General features: G+C 36.3%; 1 protein-coding gene and 1 pseudogene across 2 annotated transcripts in view; both read left to right on the top strand.

The window, feature by feature from the left end:
* Positions 1-3,281: 3,281 nt before the first annotated feature.
* Positions 3,282-3,570, top strand: LOC123935310 (annotated as a pseudogene).
* Positions 3,571-16,878: 13,308 nt separating this feature from the next.
* RADX (RPA1 related single stranded DNA binding protein, X-linked) overlaps positions 16,879-23,068 on the top strand; it is a 75,479-nt gene continuing 69,289 nt past the window's right edge. For both annotated transcript variants that reach the window (XM_045996260.1, XM_045996261.1), the window contains exon 1: positions 16,879-17,624. In XM_045996260.1, coding sequence (XP_045852216.1) covers positions 16,982-17,624 — 643 coding nt within the window. In that variant the 5' untranslated portion in view covers positions 16,879-16,981. The remainder of the gene's footprint in view (positions 17,625-23,068) is intronic.

Here is a 23,068-nt window from a genome sequence, read left to right on the forward strand (position 1 = left end):
GGACACCAGTCATATTCAATTAGGATTCAATACTGAATCCTAATTCAGTATGATCTCATCTTAACTTGATTATATCTGCAAAGGCCTAATTTCCACATAAAATCACATTCACAGGTAACAGGGGTTAGGACTTCAACATGTCTTTTGCGGGGATACAATTCAAGCCACAGCAACAGAATAATACTGTGGAAGTTTATAGACCTAAATATAAATACCAGATGTTTCTGGATGATAAGATACAGATTACATATATTTCATTCTTTAAAATTTTCAGCATCTGTTAACATTTTTCAATGGACATTTGTAAAAACTAACCTTTATAAAGCTGAAATGGCCTATTACCTTTTGTTACACACACACACACACACACACACACGCACACACACAGAGCCTTATCCTTAGGTGAGGATGGAATTTTCCAGGGGGCTAGTTTGGTTAGTACAGTACTGCATATGTACTTGATGTCAAGAGTTGTCTGACTGCTTGGAGTGTGTTTCTCTTAACAGTTCCTTCTTCAGATCACAGTATTACAATCAGAGTAAAAGGAACTGAAAATGCTATGTCCCATTTTGTTAGACACACCACATCTCTTCACACATGAATACATATACATCCTTGTCTTAGAATGGAATTTTCCATGGCTGAGCAGTGCAGCCTGTACATCTTTCATCTATAGTTGTCTGACTGTCCTGGGAGTGTCTTCCTTGTCATCTACCTATGTAGATGACTAGCTCTGGTCAGCAGCTGCTACTTATCAGTATTTCTATGCTTTCTAAGAAGAGAGGAGAGATCATGGAGGGGAAGAGGAAAAGAAAAAAAGAGGATGAGGAAGAGAGAGGGAAGATATTAAATTTTATTTTTCTTACTGTTTATGATACTGTATGAATTATTTACCTATGTACATATACACACAAAGCAATACTAAAGTTGCCTGATAAAATGATTGAAATGAAGCTCTTTAAAATGATATGGAGTGATAGTAAATTATATGAAAGAAGCAAATTCAAAAATAGCATGGTTAAATTATTACTTTTTTGGAAAAAATGATGCTAAAAACTGACCTCATCATGTTGCACACCCTTCTCTCCGTTTTTTCACTTATGGTAGAGAAACTGTCCCTAAAATCAAGAAGACTGCATTATAGACATAGTGCTTCAGTTGAATGTTGGTTCAGAGTCTGATTTTTTTTTTTGCCAACTAGCAAGGCAAGCTGCAGTTATGACTTCAACACATTCATAATTTCTACTTTTCAAACAGATTTGGAGGGAGAGTGAGAATTTGTGACTTGAAATATAGCTCATGACACAATTCGTAGCATGCTTAGGGTTATCTTCAGAGTCTATGACAGGACTGAGTAATGAGTGATAGGAAGAGCAGGCTCACCTGTTGTAAATACAGATAGACATGGGTTCTGATTTGGGCTTTCCCACTTCCCAGCAATGTGACCCGGGGCAAGAGCCCAACAGTGTTCAGTTCCTTACTCCATTGCAACATTGTGCTAGGTCTTTCTTTTTCTTTTTCTTTTTTTTTAATTATTTTTTAATATTATTTATTTATTTATTTGACAGACAGAGATCACAAGTAGGCAGAGAGGCAGGCAGAGAGGCAGGCAGAGAGAGAGGGGGGAGCAGACTCCCTGCTGAGCAGAGAGCCCGATGCAGGGCTCGATCCCAGGACCCTGGGATCATGACCTGAGCCGAAGGCAGAGGCTTTAACCCACTGAGCCACCCAGGCGCCCCTAGGTCTTTCTTTTTCTAATTTGCATGTCCAAATAGATGAAAAATGAAATCTATTATTTATATTTGGATTTAGTTAATTGTTAATAAGGTGGGGGAGGGGGCTTTGGGCAGGGGAGGGCTGTTTGGTTTTTACATAACGATTGGTCATTTTTATTTTTTTTGTGGGAATGTCCTTCCACTCAAATTTCATTGGCCAAAATCAGTTTATGGCAATGCTTAAATCCAAGGATGTTGAGAAAAATCCAGCCACACACCTAGGGTAAGAATCAGAAATATTAGGCAATCAATGATATTGACTACTATAGAAAGATTTCCAGAAGTGCTTAGTGACAGACATATTTGAAATTTCCATAAATATAACTTTCAAAGTTCAAAAGGGATATAGCAATCAAATTTCAATAAAAATGTACAAAAGTACCTATTTCCACGTATCCTTTCCAGCTCTAGATATAATCACATTTTTAAAAAAATATTTTAAAGAAATACAGCGTATATAAAGTATCAATGTATAGCTTGATATGTTTGCTTACAAAATGAGCACACTTATGGAACCAATGCCCAGATCAAGATATAAAACATCGCCTGGGTAGCTCAGTCGGTTAAGCCTCTGCCTTCGGTTCAGGTCATGATCCCTGCATCAGGCTCTCTGCTCAGTGGGGAGCCTGCTTCCCCCTCTCTCTCTCTGCCTGCCTCTCTGCCTACTTGTGATCTCTGTCTGTCAAATAAATAAATAAAATCTTTTAAAAAAATGTTTAAAAATAAAACAACACCTGCACTCCTCCATGTCCCTCTGAGTCATTAGCTTCACAATGTAAACCACTATTTGGACTTCTATCACCATAGATGAGTTTTGCCTATTTTTGAACTTTATATAAATGGAATCGTACATGCATATTCTTTTGTATCTAACTTCCGTTGTTCAATATTATATGTGAAATGTATCCATGTTGTTTGTGATAGTACTTCATTCCTTTTCACTGCTGCTATAATTTTATTGGATGAATATATAACATCATTAGTTTGTTGTTGATAGGCATTTGGGTTATTTACTATTTTGGACTATTATAAATAACGTTGCTATGAACATTCTCATACTTTTGTTTTGGTTCACATAAATAGGATTTCTGTTGCACTTATAAAACTGACTGGAATTACTGGGTAATATGGTAAGCTCCGATACCTATAACCCATCAGTTTTCCAAAGTAATTTTATCTATGTTCCCACCAGCAATGTATTAGTTTACACATCCTTGTTGACATGTCTATTTTTTTGGTTTTATCATTCCTCAGTGGATGTAGAGTATTATCTGATTGTGATTTTAATTTACATTTACTTGATAACTAACAAAACTGAGTGCCTATTTATTGTTTTATTGACCATTTGGATATTGTATTTTTGATGCAGCTGTTCAAGATTTATCACTAAAAATAATTGGGTTGCCTCCTGCTTTTGTCACTCCTGGTGTTGCTTATGTGCTCAATTAGAGGTGGATCTGGTACACTTTTTGTGAGGCAGCAGCTGAGGTGACTCTGACACTCACCATGGCCGATGAAAAGACAAAGGAAGAAGTCAAGACTGAGAACAATGACCATAATAATTTGAAGGTGGCAGGACAGGATGGTTCTTGTGGCACAGTTTAAGATTAAGAAGCATACACCACTTAGTAAACTAATGAAAGCTTATTGTGAATGATAGGGTTTGTCAATGAGGCAGATCAGATTCATATTTGATGGGCAGCCAAACAATGAAACAGACACACCTACAGAGTTGGAAATGGAGGCTAAAGATACAAGTGGTGTATTCCAACAACAGACAAGAGGTGTCTACTAAAAAGGGACCCTGCTACTTTACTCCAGAACTGTTTCTTCAGACCAAGAAGACATTCTCAATTAGAAAACCACAATCTGGGGGGCCCCTGGGTGGCTCAGTTGATTAAGCATCTGACCCTTAATTTTAGCTCAGGTCATGATATCAGGGTGGTGAGATAGATTCCCATAATCCAGCTCCACTCTGAGGAGCTTGCTTAAGATTCTTTCTCCTCCTCCCTATGTGCCTCGCCCTCTTTTCTTCTTCCCTCTGAAGAAGAAGAAGAAGAAGAAGAAGAAGAAGAAGAAGAAGAAGAAGAAGAAGAAAGCAAAGAAGAAAGAAAACTGCAATTTGGTTCCACTGTATCCTGCCTAGTATGGTGTAGTTTTCTCTATTCTTTCATGTTCCCCTCCCTATTGCTTTATTATACATAAAGTAACTATGTATGTGCACAAGAATATTGCATTTTTTAACCAAATGGCCAGTGGTATGTTTTGATCAACATCAAATGGAGATGGGATGGGGAAAAATACTGGTTCTGTGAAAATGCCCTTTCTCCATTAGTGGCGTGCTCATTCAGCTCTTATATTTATATTCCAGTAAGTTGTTTTGCTCTCACTGTTTGACAAAAAAAAAGAGCAACATAAAAATGCTTGCATACCTTGTTCAAGTGGAGAATTTTAATGCTTTTCATTTACCGTTGTAAAACCAAGGACAATTTTATGGCTTTTTTGTATGTAGCTGTTACATATAGAACAATCTCTCCTTAAGTAGGGATAAAAAATGCATCTTTGATAGTTTTCCCTTCAAGTCAAGCATCTTGTTTAAATAAACCTCTTGTTTAAAATAAAAAATAATAATAATAATTGGGTTGCCCTTATTCTTATTGATTTGTAGTTCTGTATAATTCTGAATATAAGTCCTTTCTCAGATATAAGTATTAAAAATAGTTTCTCCCATTCTATAACCTGCCTTTCACTCTCTTAATGTCTGAATTCTGATAAAGTGGAATTTTTTTGTCCTTTTTAAGGAATGCTTGATTATATTAAGATCACTAAGACATTACCCTCTTATCACTAAGACATTACCTTTGAGAAATTTTTAATTTGTTTCACCTCTTACTTTTAATCTATGATCCATTTGGAATTAAATTTTGTATACAGTTTGAAATAGATAAAAAGGATCACTTGGTTTTATTTGGTAATCCAGTTGGTCCAGAGACACCATTTATAATGGTCTTTGGACCATTTTCTCCTCTATCTCATTGTGATAGATTTTTTAAATCATAAATTGAATGACATTATACATGTAGATCTCTTTTCAGAATCTACTATATAATTGTTCAATTTTTTTCTACATTTGAAACACTAGCACACTGGTTTTTATAGCTTTGTAAAACAATTTGATTTCTATAAATCTTCAAACTGTTTTTTCTATAAGATTTTTAATACTGTTATTGCCATTTGTAATTCTATGTAAAGCTTGGAATTCATTTGTCAATTTTCATTTTAAAAAGTTTACTGGGATTATTATTTTGAATCAGAGATCAAGTTAGAGAAAATTACCATTTTTAAAATATAGAGTCTTCCCTTTGCGTTAATATGAATGGAATTGGAGGGGATTATACTAAGTGAAATAAGTCAAGCAGAGAAAGACAATTATCTTATGGTTTCACTCATATGTGGAATATAAGGAAGAGCACAGAGGACCATAGGGGAAGGGAGGGAAAACGTGAATGAAAAGAAATCAGAGAGGGAGACAAACCATGAGAGACTCTGGACTCCAAGAAACAAACTGAGGGTTACAGAAGTGAGGGGGGTGGGAAGATGGGGTAAACAGGTGATGAGTATTAAGGAAGGCATGCGTTGTGATGAGCACTGGGTGTTATACACAACTAATGAATCGTTGAATTCTACATCAAAACTACTGATCTCCTATATGTTGGCTAACCAAGCATAATTATATATATAATTATGTATAATTATATATATATATATATATATAACTGTGTGTGTGTGTGTGTGTGTGTGTGTGTAGAGAGAGAGAGAGAGACGTTTCCAATCCATGACCAGTGTACAATGCTATTTTATTTAGGTCTTTGTTAATTTCTCTCAACGTTTTTGTAATTTTCTTTGTAAAGGTATTGTACATCTTTTGTTCACTTTAATCCTCAATATTTGATAATTTTTGGAAACTAATACCACTGGTATTTTTCATTTTATTTTCTGCTTGTCACTAACATTGAAACATAAATCACTTTTGTATGTTATGATAGTTAATTTCACATGTGAAGTTGACTGCACCACAGGGTGCTTAGATATTTGGCTGAGCATTACTTCTGGGTGTATCTGTGAAGTGTTTCTGGATGAGAATAACATTTGAATAGGTGGAACCATGAAGTAGTTTGTCCTCCTTGGTATGGGTTGGCGTCATCCGGTCTGTTGAGGGCCGAAATACAACAAAAAGGGCAGAGGAAGTATCTAGCCCTTCCTGCCCAATTGCTTGAGCTGGGATATCAGTCTTCTCCTGCTGGCCTGGATCTTCATTGTCAGGCCTTCAGATTGACTGAATTACACCACTGGCTTTCCAGGATCTCTAGCCTGCCAAGGGCAGATTATGGAACTTCACAACCTCCCTAATTGTGTAAAGCAATTCCTTATAATAAATCCTTTCCTATATCTTATTGGTTCTGTTTCTCTAGAGAACACTAGCCAATACATACAGTGATCTTATATCAGGCAAACTTGCTAAATTTATTTATTAATTCTAATAAGTTTTTTGTAAATACTTTTAGAATTTCCAAACTTACAAACATTTCACCTGTAAATAATGAAACATGTATTTCTTCCTTTTGAATCTTTGTAAGTTCCATTACTCTTTCTTAATTTATTTTCTCAAATATCCAGTTCAAGATTAATTAGAGATGGTAATACAGACAACCAGGTCTCATTTCTGATCTTAGAGGGAAAGCTTTCAATAGTTTACTGTTAGTATGCCTTGTGTTGGATAAGTTTTAAAACCCTATACCAGATTAAGAAATTTTCCTTCGATTCCTAGTTTTCCAAGTTTTTTTCAGATGAGTGAGTGTTGCATTTTATCAAAGACATTTTTTCTGCCTCTATTGTCATAATCATATATTCTTTTATGTTAATGTGATGAATTACATTATTGCCTTTTATTTATTTATTATGTTCAGTTAGCCACCACGTAGTACATCATTAGTCTTTGATGTGGTGTTCAACGATTCATTAGTTGCATATAACACCTAGTGCTCATCACCACACTGTCTTTTAAATGTTAAGCCATTCTTTCATTCCTAGAATAAATCCAACTTGGTTATATTGTACTATCCTCATAATCTCTGGATTTATATTGTTAATATATTGTGTAGGAGTTTTGCATCTACATTCATAAGAGATTTAGTCGATAGTATGCCTTTCTTATAATGTCCTTGATAAGTTTTAGTATCAAGATTATGATGACCTCAAATTAGCAAGACAGGAAACAACTTGTGTTGGAGAGGTTGTGGAGAAAGGGGAAGCCTCTTACACTGTTGGTGGGAATGCAAGTTGGTGCAGCTACTCTGAAGAACAGTGTGGAGATTCCTCAAGAAATTAAAAATAGAGCTTCCCTATGACCTTGCAATTGCACTGCTGGGTATTTACCCCAAAGATACAGATGTAGTGAAAAGAAGAGCCATCTGTATCCCAATGTTTATAGCAGCAAAGGCCATGGTTGCCAAACTGTGGAAAGGACCAAGATGCCCTTCAACGGATGAATGGATAAGGAAGATGTGGTCCATATACACGATGGAGTATTATGCCTCCATCAGAAAGGATGAATACTCAACTTTTGTAGCAACATGGACGGGACTGGAAGAGATTATGCTGAGCGAAATAAGTCAAGCAGAGAGAGTCAAGTATCATATGGTTTCACTTATTTGTGGAGCATAACAAATAACATGGAGGACATGGGGAGATGGAGAGGAGAAGGGAGTTGTGGGAAATTGGAAGGGGAGATGAACCATGAGAGACTATGGACTCTGAAAAACAACCTGAGGGTTTTGAAGGGCAGGGGGTGGGAGGTTGGGGAACCAGGTGGAGGGTAATAGAGAGGGCACGTATTGCATGGAGCACTGGGTGTGGTGCAAAAACAATGAATACTGTCACGCTGAAAATCAATAAATAAATAAAAAGATTATAATGGCCTCATAAAACACATAAGGAAATGTGTCACTCACTCTTTTTTCAATTTCTGGAGGAGTTCAAGTAACATTCATGTTATTTTTTTCCCTGAAATATTATTGAGAATTCACTGTGAATCCATCTGGGTCTGTTATTTTCTTTGTATGAATATATTTAATCATGGAACAAATTTATTTAATATATATATAAGATTATTTGGATTTTATATATCTTCTTGAAATCAGTTTTGTTAAGTTGTGGTTTTTACATAATTTGTGCATTTTAGGCAAATTATCACATTTATTATTCATAATATCGCCTCATCTTTTAATATCTATAGCTTCATGACAGATACTTGTAATTTTTATTTTCTCTGTTTTTCTTATAATATTGATACAGACTTCAATTAAATTGGTCTTTTCAAAGAACCAGCTTTTGGCTTTGTTATCTTCTCTATTGTCTGTTTTCTATTTTTTTGATTTCTGCTCTTATCATCTTTCTCCTCCTTTCTTGGAGTTTAATTTGTTGTTTTTTTTTTAACCTTATTGAGGTGGATGTTTACATCATTGATTTTTAGCCTTTCATCCTTTCTAATATATACATACAAGGCTTTAAATCTCTCTCTCTAAACACTGCTTTAGATGCATTAGACAAGTTGTAATATCATAGTTTTATTATAATTCAATTCAAAATATTTTATAATTTCTATTTTATTTTATTTTATTTTTTAGAAAGAGAGAGCTCATGCAGGTGTGTGAGGGAGGGAGGGGCAGAGGGAGAGAAAGAGAGAAAATCTTAAGCAAACTCCACTCCCATCACAGAGCCCAATGCAGAACTCAATCTCATGACCTGAGCTAAAATCAAGAGTTCGATACTTAACTGACTCAGTCACACAGGCACCGCTCTAATTTCCATTTTGAATCTTTGATATTGGGTTATTTAAAATCATATTGTTTAATTTCTCAATATTTGGAGAGTTCTAGTCTTTTTGTTACTGATTTCTACTTTAATTCCACTGTGCTCAGAGAATATACTCTGATTTCAGCCACCTGAAATTCGTTGAGAATTGCTTTGTGGCTCAGTATATGGTCAGTTTTGATAAATAGTCCAGGAACAATTTGAAAAGAGTATGTATTATACATTTATTGCATATAATGTTCCAAATATGTTAGGATATATTTGTTAGTCTTGTTCATGCTTCTGTACCCATACCTTTTATTTTGTCTGCTTATTCAAAATCTCCACACATGTTTGTAGATTTATCTATTTATGTTTAGAGTTCTGTCAGCTTTCACTTAATACATTTTGGAGCTATTTTATTTTATGCATACCACTTAAGGTTTTCTCTAACTTATTGAATTGATTTTTTAATCATTGTGATATATCTAATATCTCTCATAATGCTTTTTGGCCTAAAGTCTTATTTGTCTTATAGTAGTTTAACTATAGCTGCCTTATTTTTGTTCATGTTTGCATGTTATACTTTTCCAACACTTACTTTCAAACTTTCTATGTCTTATTTAAAGTATGTCTGTTATAAGTCACACATAATTGTAATTTTTTAAATGCAGTCTGACAATCTTGTTTTTCAGTTGCAGTACTTACTCCATTTATATTTAATGTGATTACTGAGAAATTTGGGTTTTAATCTACCATTTTACTATTCATTGTCTATTTGCCCTCTCTTCTTTATTCTCTTTTTTTCTTCTTTACTGATTTCCTTTAGATTAACTAGTTGTTTATTATTTCATTTTTAACACACTTGTTGCTTCTCTGTGATTCCTTTTTTTTTATCTAATAGTTTGTTTCTCACAATTACAACATCCTTCTTGGCTTAGTAAAATATACCTTAAGATAGTGCTTTTACCACTTTCCAAACAAGGTAAGATCCTCATAACACTTCAACTCCATTTACACCTTCTCATCTTTTGTGCATTATCATGTATTTTAATTGTACATGTATTTTAAACTCCAAAAGATACCGTTTTTATTTTTTTGAATAGACAATATTTATGTAGATTTATATTAACTCTTTTGGTGTTCTTCATTCCTTCTTAAATCACCTTGTTTCCATTTGGGATCATTTTCCTTTTGCCTAAATGACTCCCTTTAGTATTCTTTTAGTGCAAGTCTGATAGTTAGAAATTCTCTCAATTTTTGTGTTTCTCTTAAACCTTTTTGATTCACCTTCATTTTGAAATAATTTTTGCGTGGTCAGAACATATTTTGCTCAGCACTTTGGAAATGTCAGGTCATTTTCTTCTTTCATTATTTCTTTGAAAAATTCAGTTGTCAAAATTATTGTTGCTCCTGCAAAGATCATATGTCTTTGTTCTCTAGTTACTGTAAAATTGTTCTCTTTGTTTCTGGTACCTATCAGTTTTATTTTAATTTACCTATATCTGGTTTTCTTCCTCACAATATTACTTTTCTATTGTTGCCATAAAAATTACTAAGTGTAGTGACTTAAAAATATACAAATTTGTTGTCTTGTAGTTCTGTAGGCCAAAAGTCCATTATGTGTCTTGATGGCTAATATAAAGTTGTCAGTAGGGATGAGTTTCATTCTGGAGGCCGTAGAGGAAAATCCATTTTTTTAATTCATTTAAGCTGTTCACAGAATTTAATTCCTTTTTCTTACAGGACTGAGGGCCCAGTATTGCAGGCTGTAAGCTAAGGGCCATTTCCAAATTCTAGAGACCACCTGCGTTCCTTGGCTTATGATCCCCTCTTCCATCTTTAAAGCCAACAATGACTGTTCAAGTCCTCATTTCACATCTTTCATGGCTGCCTTTCTCTTCCACTTTTAAGAGCCCACCTAGGTCCAGAACATGCTTCTTATCTTAAATTCAGTTGATGAACAACACCGACTTCATCTACAACTTTAATTCCTTTTACCATGTAACATAATACACACACAGTTCTGAGGATTAGGATGTGGACATTTTGGGGGATGAATTAGTCTGTCTGCCACAGTCATTATGCTGCTTTAGATTCATACAGCATCTAGAACATGTATCTTGAGAACTTTCTTCTGTTTAAAAAAAAAAAGCCTTCACAAGTACTTCTTCAAATACTGTTTTTGCACTCTTTTTCTCTTGTTCTCAAATTCCAGCCACCCAGGCGCCCCTGTATCGGGCTTCTTTATAGGATGACAAAATATTCTATAGTTAGATTTTGGTGATGGTTGTACAATCCTTTGAGTATACTAAAAACAATGGAGTTGGGGCGCCTGGGTGGCTCAGTGGGTTAAAGCCTCTGCCTTCGGCTCAGGTCATGATCTCAGGGTCCTGGGATGGAGCCCCGCATCAGGCTCTCTGCTCCGCAGGGAGCCTGTTTCCTCCTCTCTCTCTGCCTGCCTCTCTGCCTGCTTGTGATTTCTCTCTGTCAAATAAATAAAATATTTAAAAAAAAATAAAAACAATGGAGTTTTCCACTTTAAATAGGTGAATTGTGTGTTCAGTGAATTATATTTCAATAAAGCTGCTATTTTTTAATAAATTAAATAAATAAAATTTATTTAATAAAATAAATAAATAAAAATAAATAAAATAAAATTATAGACATCTTTAGGTAAATAGCCTATTGAGTTCCAACTTTCTGGCCCAGATCAATTTCAGGTAAGGCAACCCAGTATACACACAGAAGTTTGTATTTGCAAAACGTCATCAAATTTTAGCCACACATTTCAACAAACAGAAATTCTTGAGAGGAGAAATATAAACACTGAAGTGTGCTAGATACCACAAATTGAGGATAAACAAGAATAAATTAATCTGTAGAATCCTGGGAATTTACTGGCAGTCTCTCTTTCTCAAGCAGGGAAACAAAGACCTAATAAATTAAAACTGATCAAACCCATATGCTAAAATCCAGGTCTCTTACACATATATAATACTGAGATTCAGAAGAAAAGCTAACATACCGAGCTCTATTTAAAAAAAAACAAACAACAGTACGATTTGAATGGACAAGAGAAGGGGGAAGAGCATCAATTAACTATTTATTGTGCATCTAATATGTACATGGGATAAACAAAAGCATGGGGACAAATTTGAGCTTTATCTGAGTTCCTGAGTGTCAGAAGGAGCCTAAAAACCTCTGTTACAGTGAGCTTGTGTTAGAGACTTTTGTTTCTAAATATATAGCCAACAAACAAATCAAAACGTATTTGCTATCAAATAGAAAGGGAACATAGGAACATTCTCGATTCCAGTGAGCTAGGGGGTATTGTAAACTATGCAGATTCATCCTTGCACACGGAAGATATGTAGTTAATAAAATCATCAAGAGCAGCCTTTAAAATGAAAGATGTTGGAAAAGGGCAGCACTGAGCTGGAGGTTGTAGTGCTCTGGTTGCCAGGCAGCCACCCTCAGGCCCACTTTTGTTACCGTGGTGATGTTTAGAGAGCTTACCTAAATACTCTTTGAGATAGCATCTGAACACTCCACATCCCTTTAACACCAACTAGTCATGCCACTTCTTTTTCTTCCTCCCCCACATCTCTACCTACACTGTCATAATCTTACGAATGAGACGAACCTACAAGTGTACCTCCAGTGCCCGATGCCTCAGGCCTGAAAATGATATTGATTTGCCTCCCAAATGCAAATAAATGAAAGAATAATGAAATGAATGAGAAAATTAAGCAAGATTATTCAAATAAAAATAACCAAAATTATAATAAAATAAGCCTTTTCAAATAGAACATCGATCTATTTGGGGGAACATTCAGGAAAGGACATTGTCTTGGTAATCAGTAGTTCTGATTCTCTGTCAATTATCACTGGGTGGTTTTGGTCATGTGAGTTCCCTTTTCTAGGCCTCAATTTCTCTATGTGTAGTAAAAGGGGGTTAAACTATAGCAGTTTTTTTAAGCTTTTCTGGCCAGAATCTATAGTAAGTAAAACATTTTACATCACAACCTAGTGTACACACACAGACACACACACACACACCAACAAATCTGAAACAAAAATTTTATGAAACAATACTTACCCTTGTTTTATGTGATGATTCTGACATTTTCTGTTCTATTTTTTTCATATTTTTAAAATATTTTTTATTTATTTATTTGACAGAGAGAGAGGTCACAAGTAGGCAGAGAGGCAGGCAGAGAGAGGGAGAAACAGGTTCCCCACTGAGCAGAGAGCCTGATGCGGGGCTCCATCCCAGGACCCTGAGATCATGACCTGAGCCGAAGGCAGAGGCTTAAACCACTGAGCCACCCAGGCGCCCCTTTTTTCATATTTTTAATCGCTGGTTATGACCCAATAAATTGACCTCATGCCCTCATTAGTGCCTCACAACGAAGTCTGAAGAACACTGAACTAGTGCCTATCTAATGGCACCTACAGTTCTAGTATTTTATGATTTTATGTTATGCCATTATCTCCTTTTTAAAATAATATTAAAAATCACTAGCATTCATTGAACCGTTAGTTTGTGCTAGACACTGTTTTAAGCACTTTAATCTATATGAACTTAATTTTTCAACAACCATGACTACTTTCATTAGCCCAATTTTTAAGTTGAGGAAAATGTGGCTGTTATTTGCACACCAAATTTAGTGACTACCAATATTGATTCCATTATGTATTTAAAGTGTTTCAGATATCTTAGACTATCACCATTTGATAAAATTAAATATTATCTTCTCTGCTCTTACTATTTTACACTTTGGGTGGGGGGTTAACAGATAATCCAGATCTGAGGGGAGGAAAAAAATCAATAACCTAAATGATACCCATTATTGGCTCTAAAAGTCATTTAATTACTCTGTTGTGTAAATAACCTGAAAACAGACACTTATAATGCCACACTGGGGAACATTTATACATAGGCATGATAACTACCCAAGCAGACACCTTAATTCAGGGATAGGCACTATCAGCATATTGTCAGTAGAACAATTTGAGACTCCAGATGTGTGCCCTTAGTCACTGTACATCTTTATTGTGTGTAGTATTGTAAAAAACAAAAACAAAAAACATGGGTGCTATTTTTTCCTGATTCCACTAATTAACTACTGAGTACCACTGCAAGTATTCACCTTATTTGAATTAGCTGGAAAGACTTAGAATATGATGCTACAATATTATTATACATAAACTTCACCTAGTATATTGTTTAGGGGGTGCTAATGGAGCAGATTTGAATGATTTTTGAACCAGCTCTTCTTGGATAAATAATGGGATTCTTGATATTTAATGTCTCTTGCAGTAAATCCAATAAAAATTCAAAACTTCATTTATTCATTGAACAATTAGTATTGAGCACCTACTATAGGCTACATACTTATTTTTGCACTGGTGATTCAACAGCAAATATAACAAAGTGCCAACACTCAGGGATCTTAATTATTTTCTGTTTCGTGAGTTTGGATTTTTGTTTATTGTATTTGTTCATAGAAAGGCACGCTTATATATATTCTCTTTGGTGAAGAGGCAGTGGGAATTACATGTTTCATTTATTTAAAATATTCAAGTGCTTTTTATGCATGGCAGTAAAGAAAGAACTATGCAAAACAAAACAAAACAAAACAAAAGGAATAAATCAGTTTTTGCTCTTTAAAAGCTTACAGTCTAGTTAAATTAGTGGTTCCTAACCAGGAATCATACTGTCCCTCAGGGGACATTTGTTCATGTCTGGAGATATTTTTGGTTGTCATGAGCTGGGTGGAGGCAGGATTAGTCCTACTGGCATCTGGTTGGTAGAGGCTGGGAACACTGCTAAACATCCTCCAGTGTATAAGACATCCCCACAACAAATAATTTTGTGTCCCCAAATGTCAAGAGTGCCCAGGCTGAGAAACCCTAGTTAGAGGGACAAACTACATGCATTAGAAGTTTTGTTTTTTAATTACAAGGTATTAGATGGTAAATGCTAAAGGAGTGATACATACAAGGTGATACTGATGAGTGGGAGATCATTCTAGAATGAATTGGTGATGGGAGTCTTCCTGAAGGAAGTGGGGTTCAACTTCCTGCTCGAAGCAGAGGAAAGCCTACAGGAGCCCTGTTACCTCTCTGACTTCATCTCCTACCACTCTCCCCTCACCTTTCCTACCCAGCCAATAGCTTTTGCATTTCCTTGAAAATACCAAGCATTCTTTTATTTCATGGAATCTGCTTTTGCTGTTCCCTTAGACTAAAGCGTACTTTCCCAAGATATCCATATACCTACTCCATCACTTCTTGTAAGTCTCCACTCTGTTCAGCCTTTTAATAGAGAGTCCTTTCCAAATCATCATACTCCTCTACGTACAATATTAACTCCTGCCCCTTCCATTCCCTTTCCCCTTATTATGTTTTTTTGGTCTATATAGCAAGATTGTACCTGGCCCAGAGCAGATACTCTAGAATATTTGCAGAATGAATGAATTTATTAAATATTAATAACGTCGGGGTTTTCAGCCCAAGCAAATGAGAAGAAGCTCGACTAAAGGAGCCTAACTATTGTTATTCCCAATGGCCTAGAACAGTGCCTGCCTCATAGCAGAGACTTCATAAATAGTTAATAAACAATGATGAAATAGAAAAAGAAGATTAGTATGATCCAAACAAGTCTATATAACCATCTTTGAAAAGTATTCTTAGGACAAGTACTATGTTCTCTCATTTTATTGCCATTCACTTTACTGTATTCTGTTTTGTTTGTTTTGTTTTGTTTTCACCAATTTGAAGGTTCAAGACTTCAGAGGGAAAAGTAACTTCAGATGGTGGCTTCTTATGGATGAGCAAAAGTGGTTTCTTGAGATGGACTCTACTCCTGGTGAAGATGCTATGAAGACTGTTGAAATGACAATGAAGGATTTAGAATATTATGTAAACTTGGTTGATAATGCAGGGGCATGGCTTGATAGGATTGATTCCAATTTTGATTGAAGTTCCATGGTGGGTAAAATGCTACAAACAGCATCTCATGCTACCGAGAAATCATTCATGAAAGGAAGAGTTAATCAATGGGACAAACTTCATTCTTGTCTTATTTTAAGAAGTTGCCATAGCCACCCCAACCTTCAGCATCCATTAACCTGACCAGTCAGCAGCCATCAACACTGAGGCAACCAGCAAAATGATTTGCTGGAAGCCCAGATTGTGGTCAGCGTTTTTAGCGATATTCTTAAATTAAGGTATGTTCAATGTTCTTTTTAGCCATGATGCTTTTGCACACTTAATAGACTACAGTATAGTATAAGCATAACTTTCTATGCATTGGAAAACCCAAAAATTCATTCGACTCACTTTATGGCTGTATTCACTTTATTGCAGTGGTCTGAAACGGAACCTGAAGTATCTCAGAAGTATGCCTGTATACTAGCACACCTGGGCACATATAACGAATGGCTTATTTTTAATTTGGACAAATCTTATCAGCTTTTCCACTTTATAGCCATACCACATACATTTTTTTGTAGTTTAGAAATGCAGTTTCTGACATTCTATATCTTAGTTGTCTGTTAAGCCAGGTATTGTATAAAATATAAGTACATTTTAAAAATTCTAACCTAAAGGCAGCTCTTTACCAAGCCAGTTCTATAATTTTCTGTTTTCATTTGCACTTAATCACTAATTCACCAACCCTGCACTCAGGGAGTCACTACAGACAATTATGCTAATGCTCATAGCAATAGCAACTAACGTTTATGGAGGACTTTTTGTGCTGGGGACTTTCCCGAAGGCTATGCATACATTACCTGGTTTCGTTCCTACTACAGGAGACCTGTGGTATGGAATTCATGTATATTAATGAACTCTAATTTACTTTCTGTAGCAGGCCCAAGGCCCAAACCCCCAAACACTTGAGCTAGAACTACACATACCCCGATTCCAGCCACTTTCTCTTTTCCCTTGCCTCTCAGCACTCTCCTTTCTAGAAGGACCACGAGTGCTCCTCCTCCTCCCTCATGCGAAGTTTTGGGAACCATGGCGACCAACACTGTCCCTCCCCTCCTCTTCCCCTGGCAACCCGGCTGGCACCAGGTGGGAGGATCTGCTACGTAACCGCGCGTGTGACTGCCTAGTAACAGTGCCTGCGAGTTGGAAGCGCGCCGAGAGATAGGTGGGGCGAGAGAGCTGACGCCTGCACGCGGCACGTCTTTACAGCCTCGCTTCGGGGGCGGAGCCTTGCCAGTCGGCGGGAGCAGAGTAGCTAGCGACCATCGCCTAAGCGCGCGGTTTCTCAGTCCTCAGCTTTGGACGGGGCAGACTAGCTTTGGGGAGTGAAGAGAGTACGCAGTTATCCGACAATGTCTGGTGAGTCAGGTCAGCCTCAGGCGGGCCCCTCACAAACCGGGCTAGATTTTCCGAATCCTGAGAGAAATCGGGCTGGGGTCCCGGGAGGGGTGATCCGAAGGGCCGGTTCCCACGGGCGCAGGTCCTGGATCCAAAAGGTCCTCGAGCAGGTAACGGATTCACCTCTGCAGTGGGTCACCCCGTCGGAGGTGGTGCCTGTCGCTGTGCTGGCCGTCCAGAGGTACCTGTTAGAGGATGAGCCGCGCGACACGATACCCAAACCTCCCCTTTACTGCTATGATGTAACGATCTCGGACGGGGTGTACCAGGAGAAGTGCTACCTGGACCCCAGCCTGAACTTTCTCGTCTATAAAAATATTCTTAAAGTTGGCATAGAAATGAAAATTTGCAGAGTCTCGTGTCTTTACAACGAAAAAAGATTAGGCCAGGGGATCCTGTGCATAGATAACGTTCACTGTGGGAAGACCCTAGAGACTATTTCTCTAGAAACTCCATTCAGAAATAGTGCGCACAAGGAGGTACCGGAGAGGCCTTTAAGAGGCGGGAGGAGTCATTACCTGGCCCTGTGGAATAACGAAGATCCATATGGAGATATCTGGTTAACCAACAAGCAACCTGAGGAACACAATTTTAACAGTAAGTAATTGGGGGAACGACGGAGGGGTTAAAAAAAATAGTTTTCGGGAGCTTGCGTTAGTGGGAAAGGAGACGTATTGAAGGTATTGTTCATTTCAAGCCGCGAGTGGGAATAAACAATGCTCCTGGATGTCGGATTGGCGCTCACTTAATAAAATTTGCACAGCCTGTGCCTTGCTTTGATTATTCAAATGACTATTTAGGAAGTGTCTGAATACATCTCAGATTTAATCTGGCATGCATACTTGTGTGTGCGCGTTTGCCTACGGTGGAATAATCTTCGTTTCATTCCCATTCCACTTGTGGAACTAGTACTTTTCTGTGTTGGTTGGCGAGTGCATAGATTTGAATTCGGCATAAAAGTCATAAATATTTGTGGTTTTGCGTGTTTTAGCCTTTATTCGAAAAAGGATGTTCTGTGATTTATTCCGTAATAACTTGCATTAATGAAACGCCATTTTTATGGCTTAGAGTGTAGCAGTTATGTAAATACTGCTTTTTTGAATGTGTGATTTTTGTGGACAAGCTTGGAATTTTCATTTTTATGTTTCTTATTGCGTATCACGGACAATACTGACCCGAGTTTAATTCTTCTGTACCAGAAGTAGGAAGTTAGCCTGAAAATGCCAGTTCGTCATCAGCAACTGCTGTAAAACATATTTTATCAGAGATGGAAGGGGAATGATAGTACTATAGATACGTACGTGTATGGAATGGGGACCAAATTAAATGCAAAAAAATGAAAAAACAAAGTACTTAAGGAAGGAAGATGGTTATTTTCTACATCTACTGCTTTTCAGGTTTTTTTCTTTTTGCATTGCAGTCATATTAGCTCATACGTAATCTTGCTATGACGTGTGTCAGCAACAGGCTTGAAAGTGAAAAGACAACTGGATCAAAAATATGCAATTAAAGTAATATCCAGTAATAAGGAAAAAAGGATCTTATAAAAACGTGTGGACAAGGATGATTTAAATAACTTAGGCTTTAAAAGCAAGATAGTCATTTCAGAGATGAAATAATGGAATGATTTTTATCTCAAGCATGGAATAAGGCAGCACTGCATTACTACTCTAAGTGTTGACCATTTTTATTTTTAAGATTGAATACACAAATGAAAAATTTGATGTCTAGAAGAATTAAGAGGGGAATAATATTTGTAAAAATATATTTCATTTCTCTGACTATGGAAGTGATATCCATTATTGAATACATATTTTTATTACAAAAGGCAATGTCTAGGTGCTAAAAAATCCAAACTACATTTAAAAGTATATTGTCGGCTAGCAAGAAAAATAGCAATGCAGACTGAAAAGCAAACACTTATTGAACACCTATGGGCAAGATAATATTAAAAGCACTTTATTTGTGCAAACATGAAACGTATATTAAAAATGTAAGACCCAGGTATAGTAAAATTTTGATGACAAAAATCTATAAGTGGGTATATATTGGTGTTCTTTCAAGTTTGCTGTATGTTTAAAATTTTGAATAATAAAATGTTGGGGTGGAATGAAAGACCCCTTTACCTCCTTTTCCTATGACTTCAACTTTGATCTCAAAACTCCAAAGGTTCAGTAGTTTGGTGCGTATCACTGGAAAAAAAAATTCTATGGCGTGGCATGATTTGCGGTTTGCACTTACTCAAGCATCTTTAATGTATATCTGTGCATACACACTTCCACAGTATGGGTGTACCATAATTTATATAATCATGCCCATGCGAATGGATAATTATCAATTTTAGGCTGTTACTGGTTTTTTAGTTTTAGATCTGACACAGAACATCATTAAGGTATACACATACTTGTTCATTATGTTCAAGTATTTCTATGAGATGGAAAGATTCCTAGAAGTGAAATTGCTGGGTTAAAGAGTATTTAAATTGTTTAATGTAATGGATATTGACAAATCATCTGAAAAGGTTTTACTGATTTATATTCCCACTAACATATGTATGAATGTCCATTTCCCCATATTGTATTAATTTAAAATTATCTATTGACTTTTCTGATTTCTTTGCTAATGGGTAGTAAGTATTTGTTATATATTGCAGATTACATTCTCACACTCTCCCTTTTCTCTTTGTTTATGGTGCATTTTTGTGCTTTTAAAAATTTTTCTATTAAGGCATGATATGTACAATGTGTTAAAGTCTTAAAAATACAGCTTGAAATTTTAAAAAAAATAAAGGTTTAAAAAAATATATTGAAAAAAAAAAAAAAATAAACCCCACCCCACCCCAAATCAAGACACAGAACGTTGTAAGCATCTCAGAAGTCTCCCTAATGCCCTCTCCTGGTCAATATCCTACTCCAAATGTAACCAATATTGTGATCTCAAAGACAGCTTTTCAAAATGGAAGTTAGATCATGCCCCTCCCCTGTCTAAATCTCTGCAGTGGCTCCCCATTGCACTTAGACAATCCAGACCTCCTATCGGGGTGGGCAAGGCCCTGTGGTGTGGATGAACTTTCTTTAAACTGCCAGATAGTGAATCTTTTTGCCTTTTTCCGACACATAATCTCCAATCACAGCTATTCAACTTGGCTAGAGTATAGCAAAAGCAGCCATAGGCAATATGTACACTAATAGGTCTGGCTGTTTTATAGTAGAATTTTATTTACAAAACCTGGCAGCAAGCCAGATTTAGCTCAGGGGCTATAGTTTATAGACCCCTGCCTTACTGAATCCCCTTGCTCACCTCCCTAACCCCTCACCTCCACCATTTTATTTCCAAAATATGAGCCTTTTTTTTTTATCTCAAACCTCCTTATTCTGTCCTGCCTCTAGTAAGTTGCTCCTGCTTTTTCCTCTTTCTGGAAAGTTCCTTCCCATCTTCAGGTTTCAACTCAAATATATAAAACATGTTAGAAAGCGTTGTTTAAATATGTATTCCCTCCCTATTTATTATTGCATCACCATGGAAATGCCCTTCATAGAATTGATAACACTCTGAAATTATTATTTCTGTTTTCTTTTTCCTCCCACTGGTTTATAAGATTCATGAGGGCAAGGCTTCTGTTTTTTTCACTGCTGTGGCGCATTTCTCCTATACCCAGAACAGTGTCTGCTGAGTGCTTTCAATAAGTGTTTATTGAATAAAGGAATGCATTAATGGATTTTCTAATGTTGAACTACTTTTATATCTCTACTTGGTCATGGTTGTTATATTTACATCTGTATATTTAAAGTGAATTTATTCCATAGATTTTATTTTTTAGGGATTTACTATTTTAGCTCCATGTTGATATCAGTTCAATTAATATTAGCCTAGTAGAATGAGTTGGGAAACTTGCTTGTTTTTCTGTGCTTACAGAAAATATTTGTTCATTGAAGGTTTGGTAGAATTTATCCCTAAAACTATTAGAACCTGGGGCCTTGGGCCAGGATTGGGGGTTGAGAGAATAACTGCTTTTCAGTTTCTCAGAAAAAGTAATGAAATTAATAACTCTTCTTCTTGAGTCCATTTGTGAGAGTTGATATTTTACTAGAAAATATCATTTCACCTATATCTCCAAGTTGTATGCAGTAGTCTCTATTTTTAAATTTTAGTTTATATTTTTTAAATTTTTTAGTCTTGTTTCATTCCCTTTTACATTCTTAATGTGTTTACACTTTGTTATGGTCAGCCTTGCCAGAGGCTTGTCTGTTTTATTAGTATTTTATAAAAAGACTTTTAGCTTTGCTAATTAAGTCTATATTGGGGAGATGTTTTCTACTTAATTAACATTATCATATTTAATTTCTTGTATTTCTTTTGTTCATACTTTTTTGTACTACCTTCTTGAGTTGAATGCTTGGTTCACTTATTTCTTTGTTTATTTCTTCCAAAAGCTTTTGAAATTCCGAAATTTCCCATGGAAACTGCTTTGGCTACGTACACTAGGTTTTGAAGTGTAGAGATTTTATTTTTCTCATTATTTATATTTTCTGATTTTAAAATTGAGTTCCTCTTTAACCCTCAAAATTTTAGAAAAAGCTTACTTATTAGATATGAAGTCTATTATAACAAGTTTTTAAATTTTTAAAAAGATTTTATTTATTTACTTTGAGAGGGAGAGCACAAGGAGGGGTGAGAAGGGACAGGGGGAGTGGGAGAAACAGACTCCCCACAGATCAGGGAACCCATATGTGAAGCTTGATCCCAGGACCCAGGATCATGACCTGAGCCAAAGGCAGACTCAACTGACAGAGCCACCCAGTCGCCCCTATAACAAGTTTTTAAACTTTAATTGAAGTATTCCATATTCTTATTTTAAAATCTATTTTTTTGCCCATTTCCCCAAGAGGAATATTGCCTTCTCTTTACGATGTGGTTTTGTTCATTTCTCTTTCTATTTCTAAAAGTTTTTGATTTAGATGTTACTATAACATATGAAGTTTCATAACATACTAATCTTGTTGGTGAATTTTTAACCTTTTATCAGTATGTAATTTTATTTTAATTTTTTATTTATTTTTAATTTTTTTATAAACATATAATGTATTTTTATCCCCAGGGGTACAGGTCTGTGAATCGCTAGGTTTACACACTTCACAGCACTCACCATAGCACATACCCTCACCCATGTCCATAACCCCACTCCCCCTCTCCCAACCCTCCCTCCCCCCAGCAACCCTCAGTTTGTTTTGTGGGATTAAGAGTCACTTATGGTTTGTCTCCCTCCCAATCCCACCTTGTTTCATTTATTCTTCTACCCCCTTACCCCCGCATGTTGCATCTCCATGTCCTCATATCAGGGAGATCATATGATAGTTGTCTTTCTCCGATTGACTTATTTCACTAAGCATGATACCCTCTAGTTCCATCCACGTCATCACAAATGGCAAGATTTCATTTCTTTTGATGGCTGCATAGTATTCCATTGTGTATATATACCACTTCTTCTTTATCCATTCATCTGTTGATGGACATCTAGGTTCTTTCCATAGTTTGGCTATTGTAGACATTGCTGCTATAAACATTCGGGTGCACATGCCCCTTCGGATCACTACATTTGTATCTTTAGGGTAAATACCCAGTAGTGCAATTGCTGGGTCATAGGGTAGTTCTATTTTCAACATTTTGAGGAACCTCCATGTGTTTTCCAGAGTGGTTGCACCAGCTTGCATTCCCACCAACAGTGTAGGAGGGTTCCCCTTTCTCCGCATCCTCGCCAACATCTGTCATTTCCTGACTTGTTAATTTTAGCCATTCTGACTGGTGTGAGGTGATATCTCATTGTGGTTTTGATTTGTATTTCCCTGATGCCGAGTGATGTGGAGCACTTTTTCATGTGTCTGTTGGCCATCTGGATGTCTTCTTTGCAGAAATGTCTGTTCATGTCTTCTATCAGTATGGAATTTTTTTGTTCTTTTGTGTCTGGAATTCTATTTTGTCTTGATAGTACTATTTACTACTGCTGCTGTCTTGTAGTTGGCATATTGGGCAGTGGTTCTCAC

Source organism: Meles meles, chromosome X (genome assembly GCF_922984935.1).
Source record: "Meles meles chromosome X, mMelMel3.1 paternal haplotype, whole genome shotgun sequence".
Lineage (NCBI taxonomy): Eukaryota > Metazoa > Chordata > Mammalia > Carnivora > Mustelidae > Meles > Meles meles.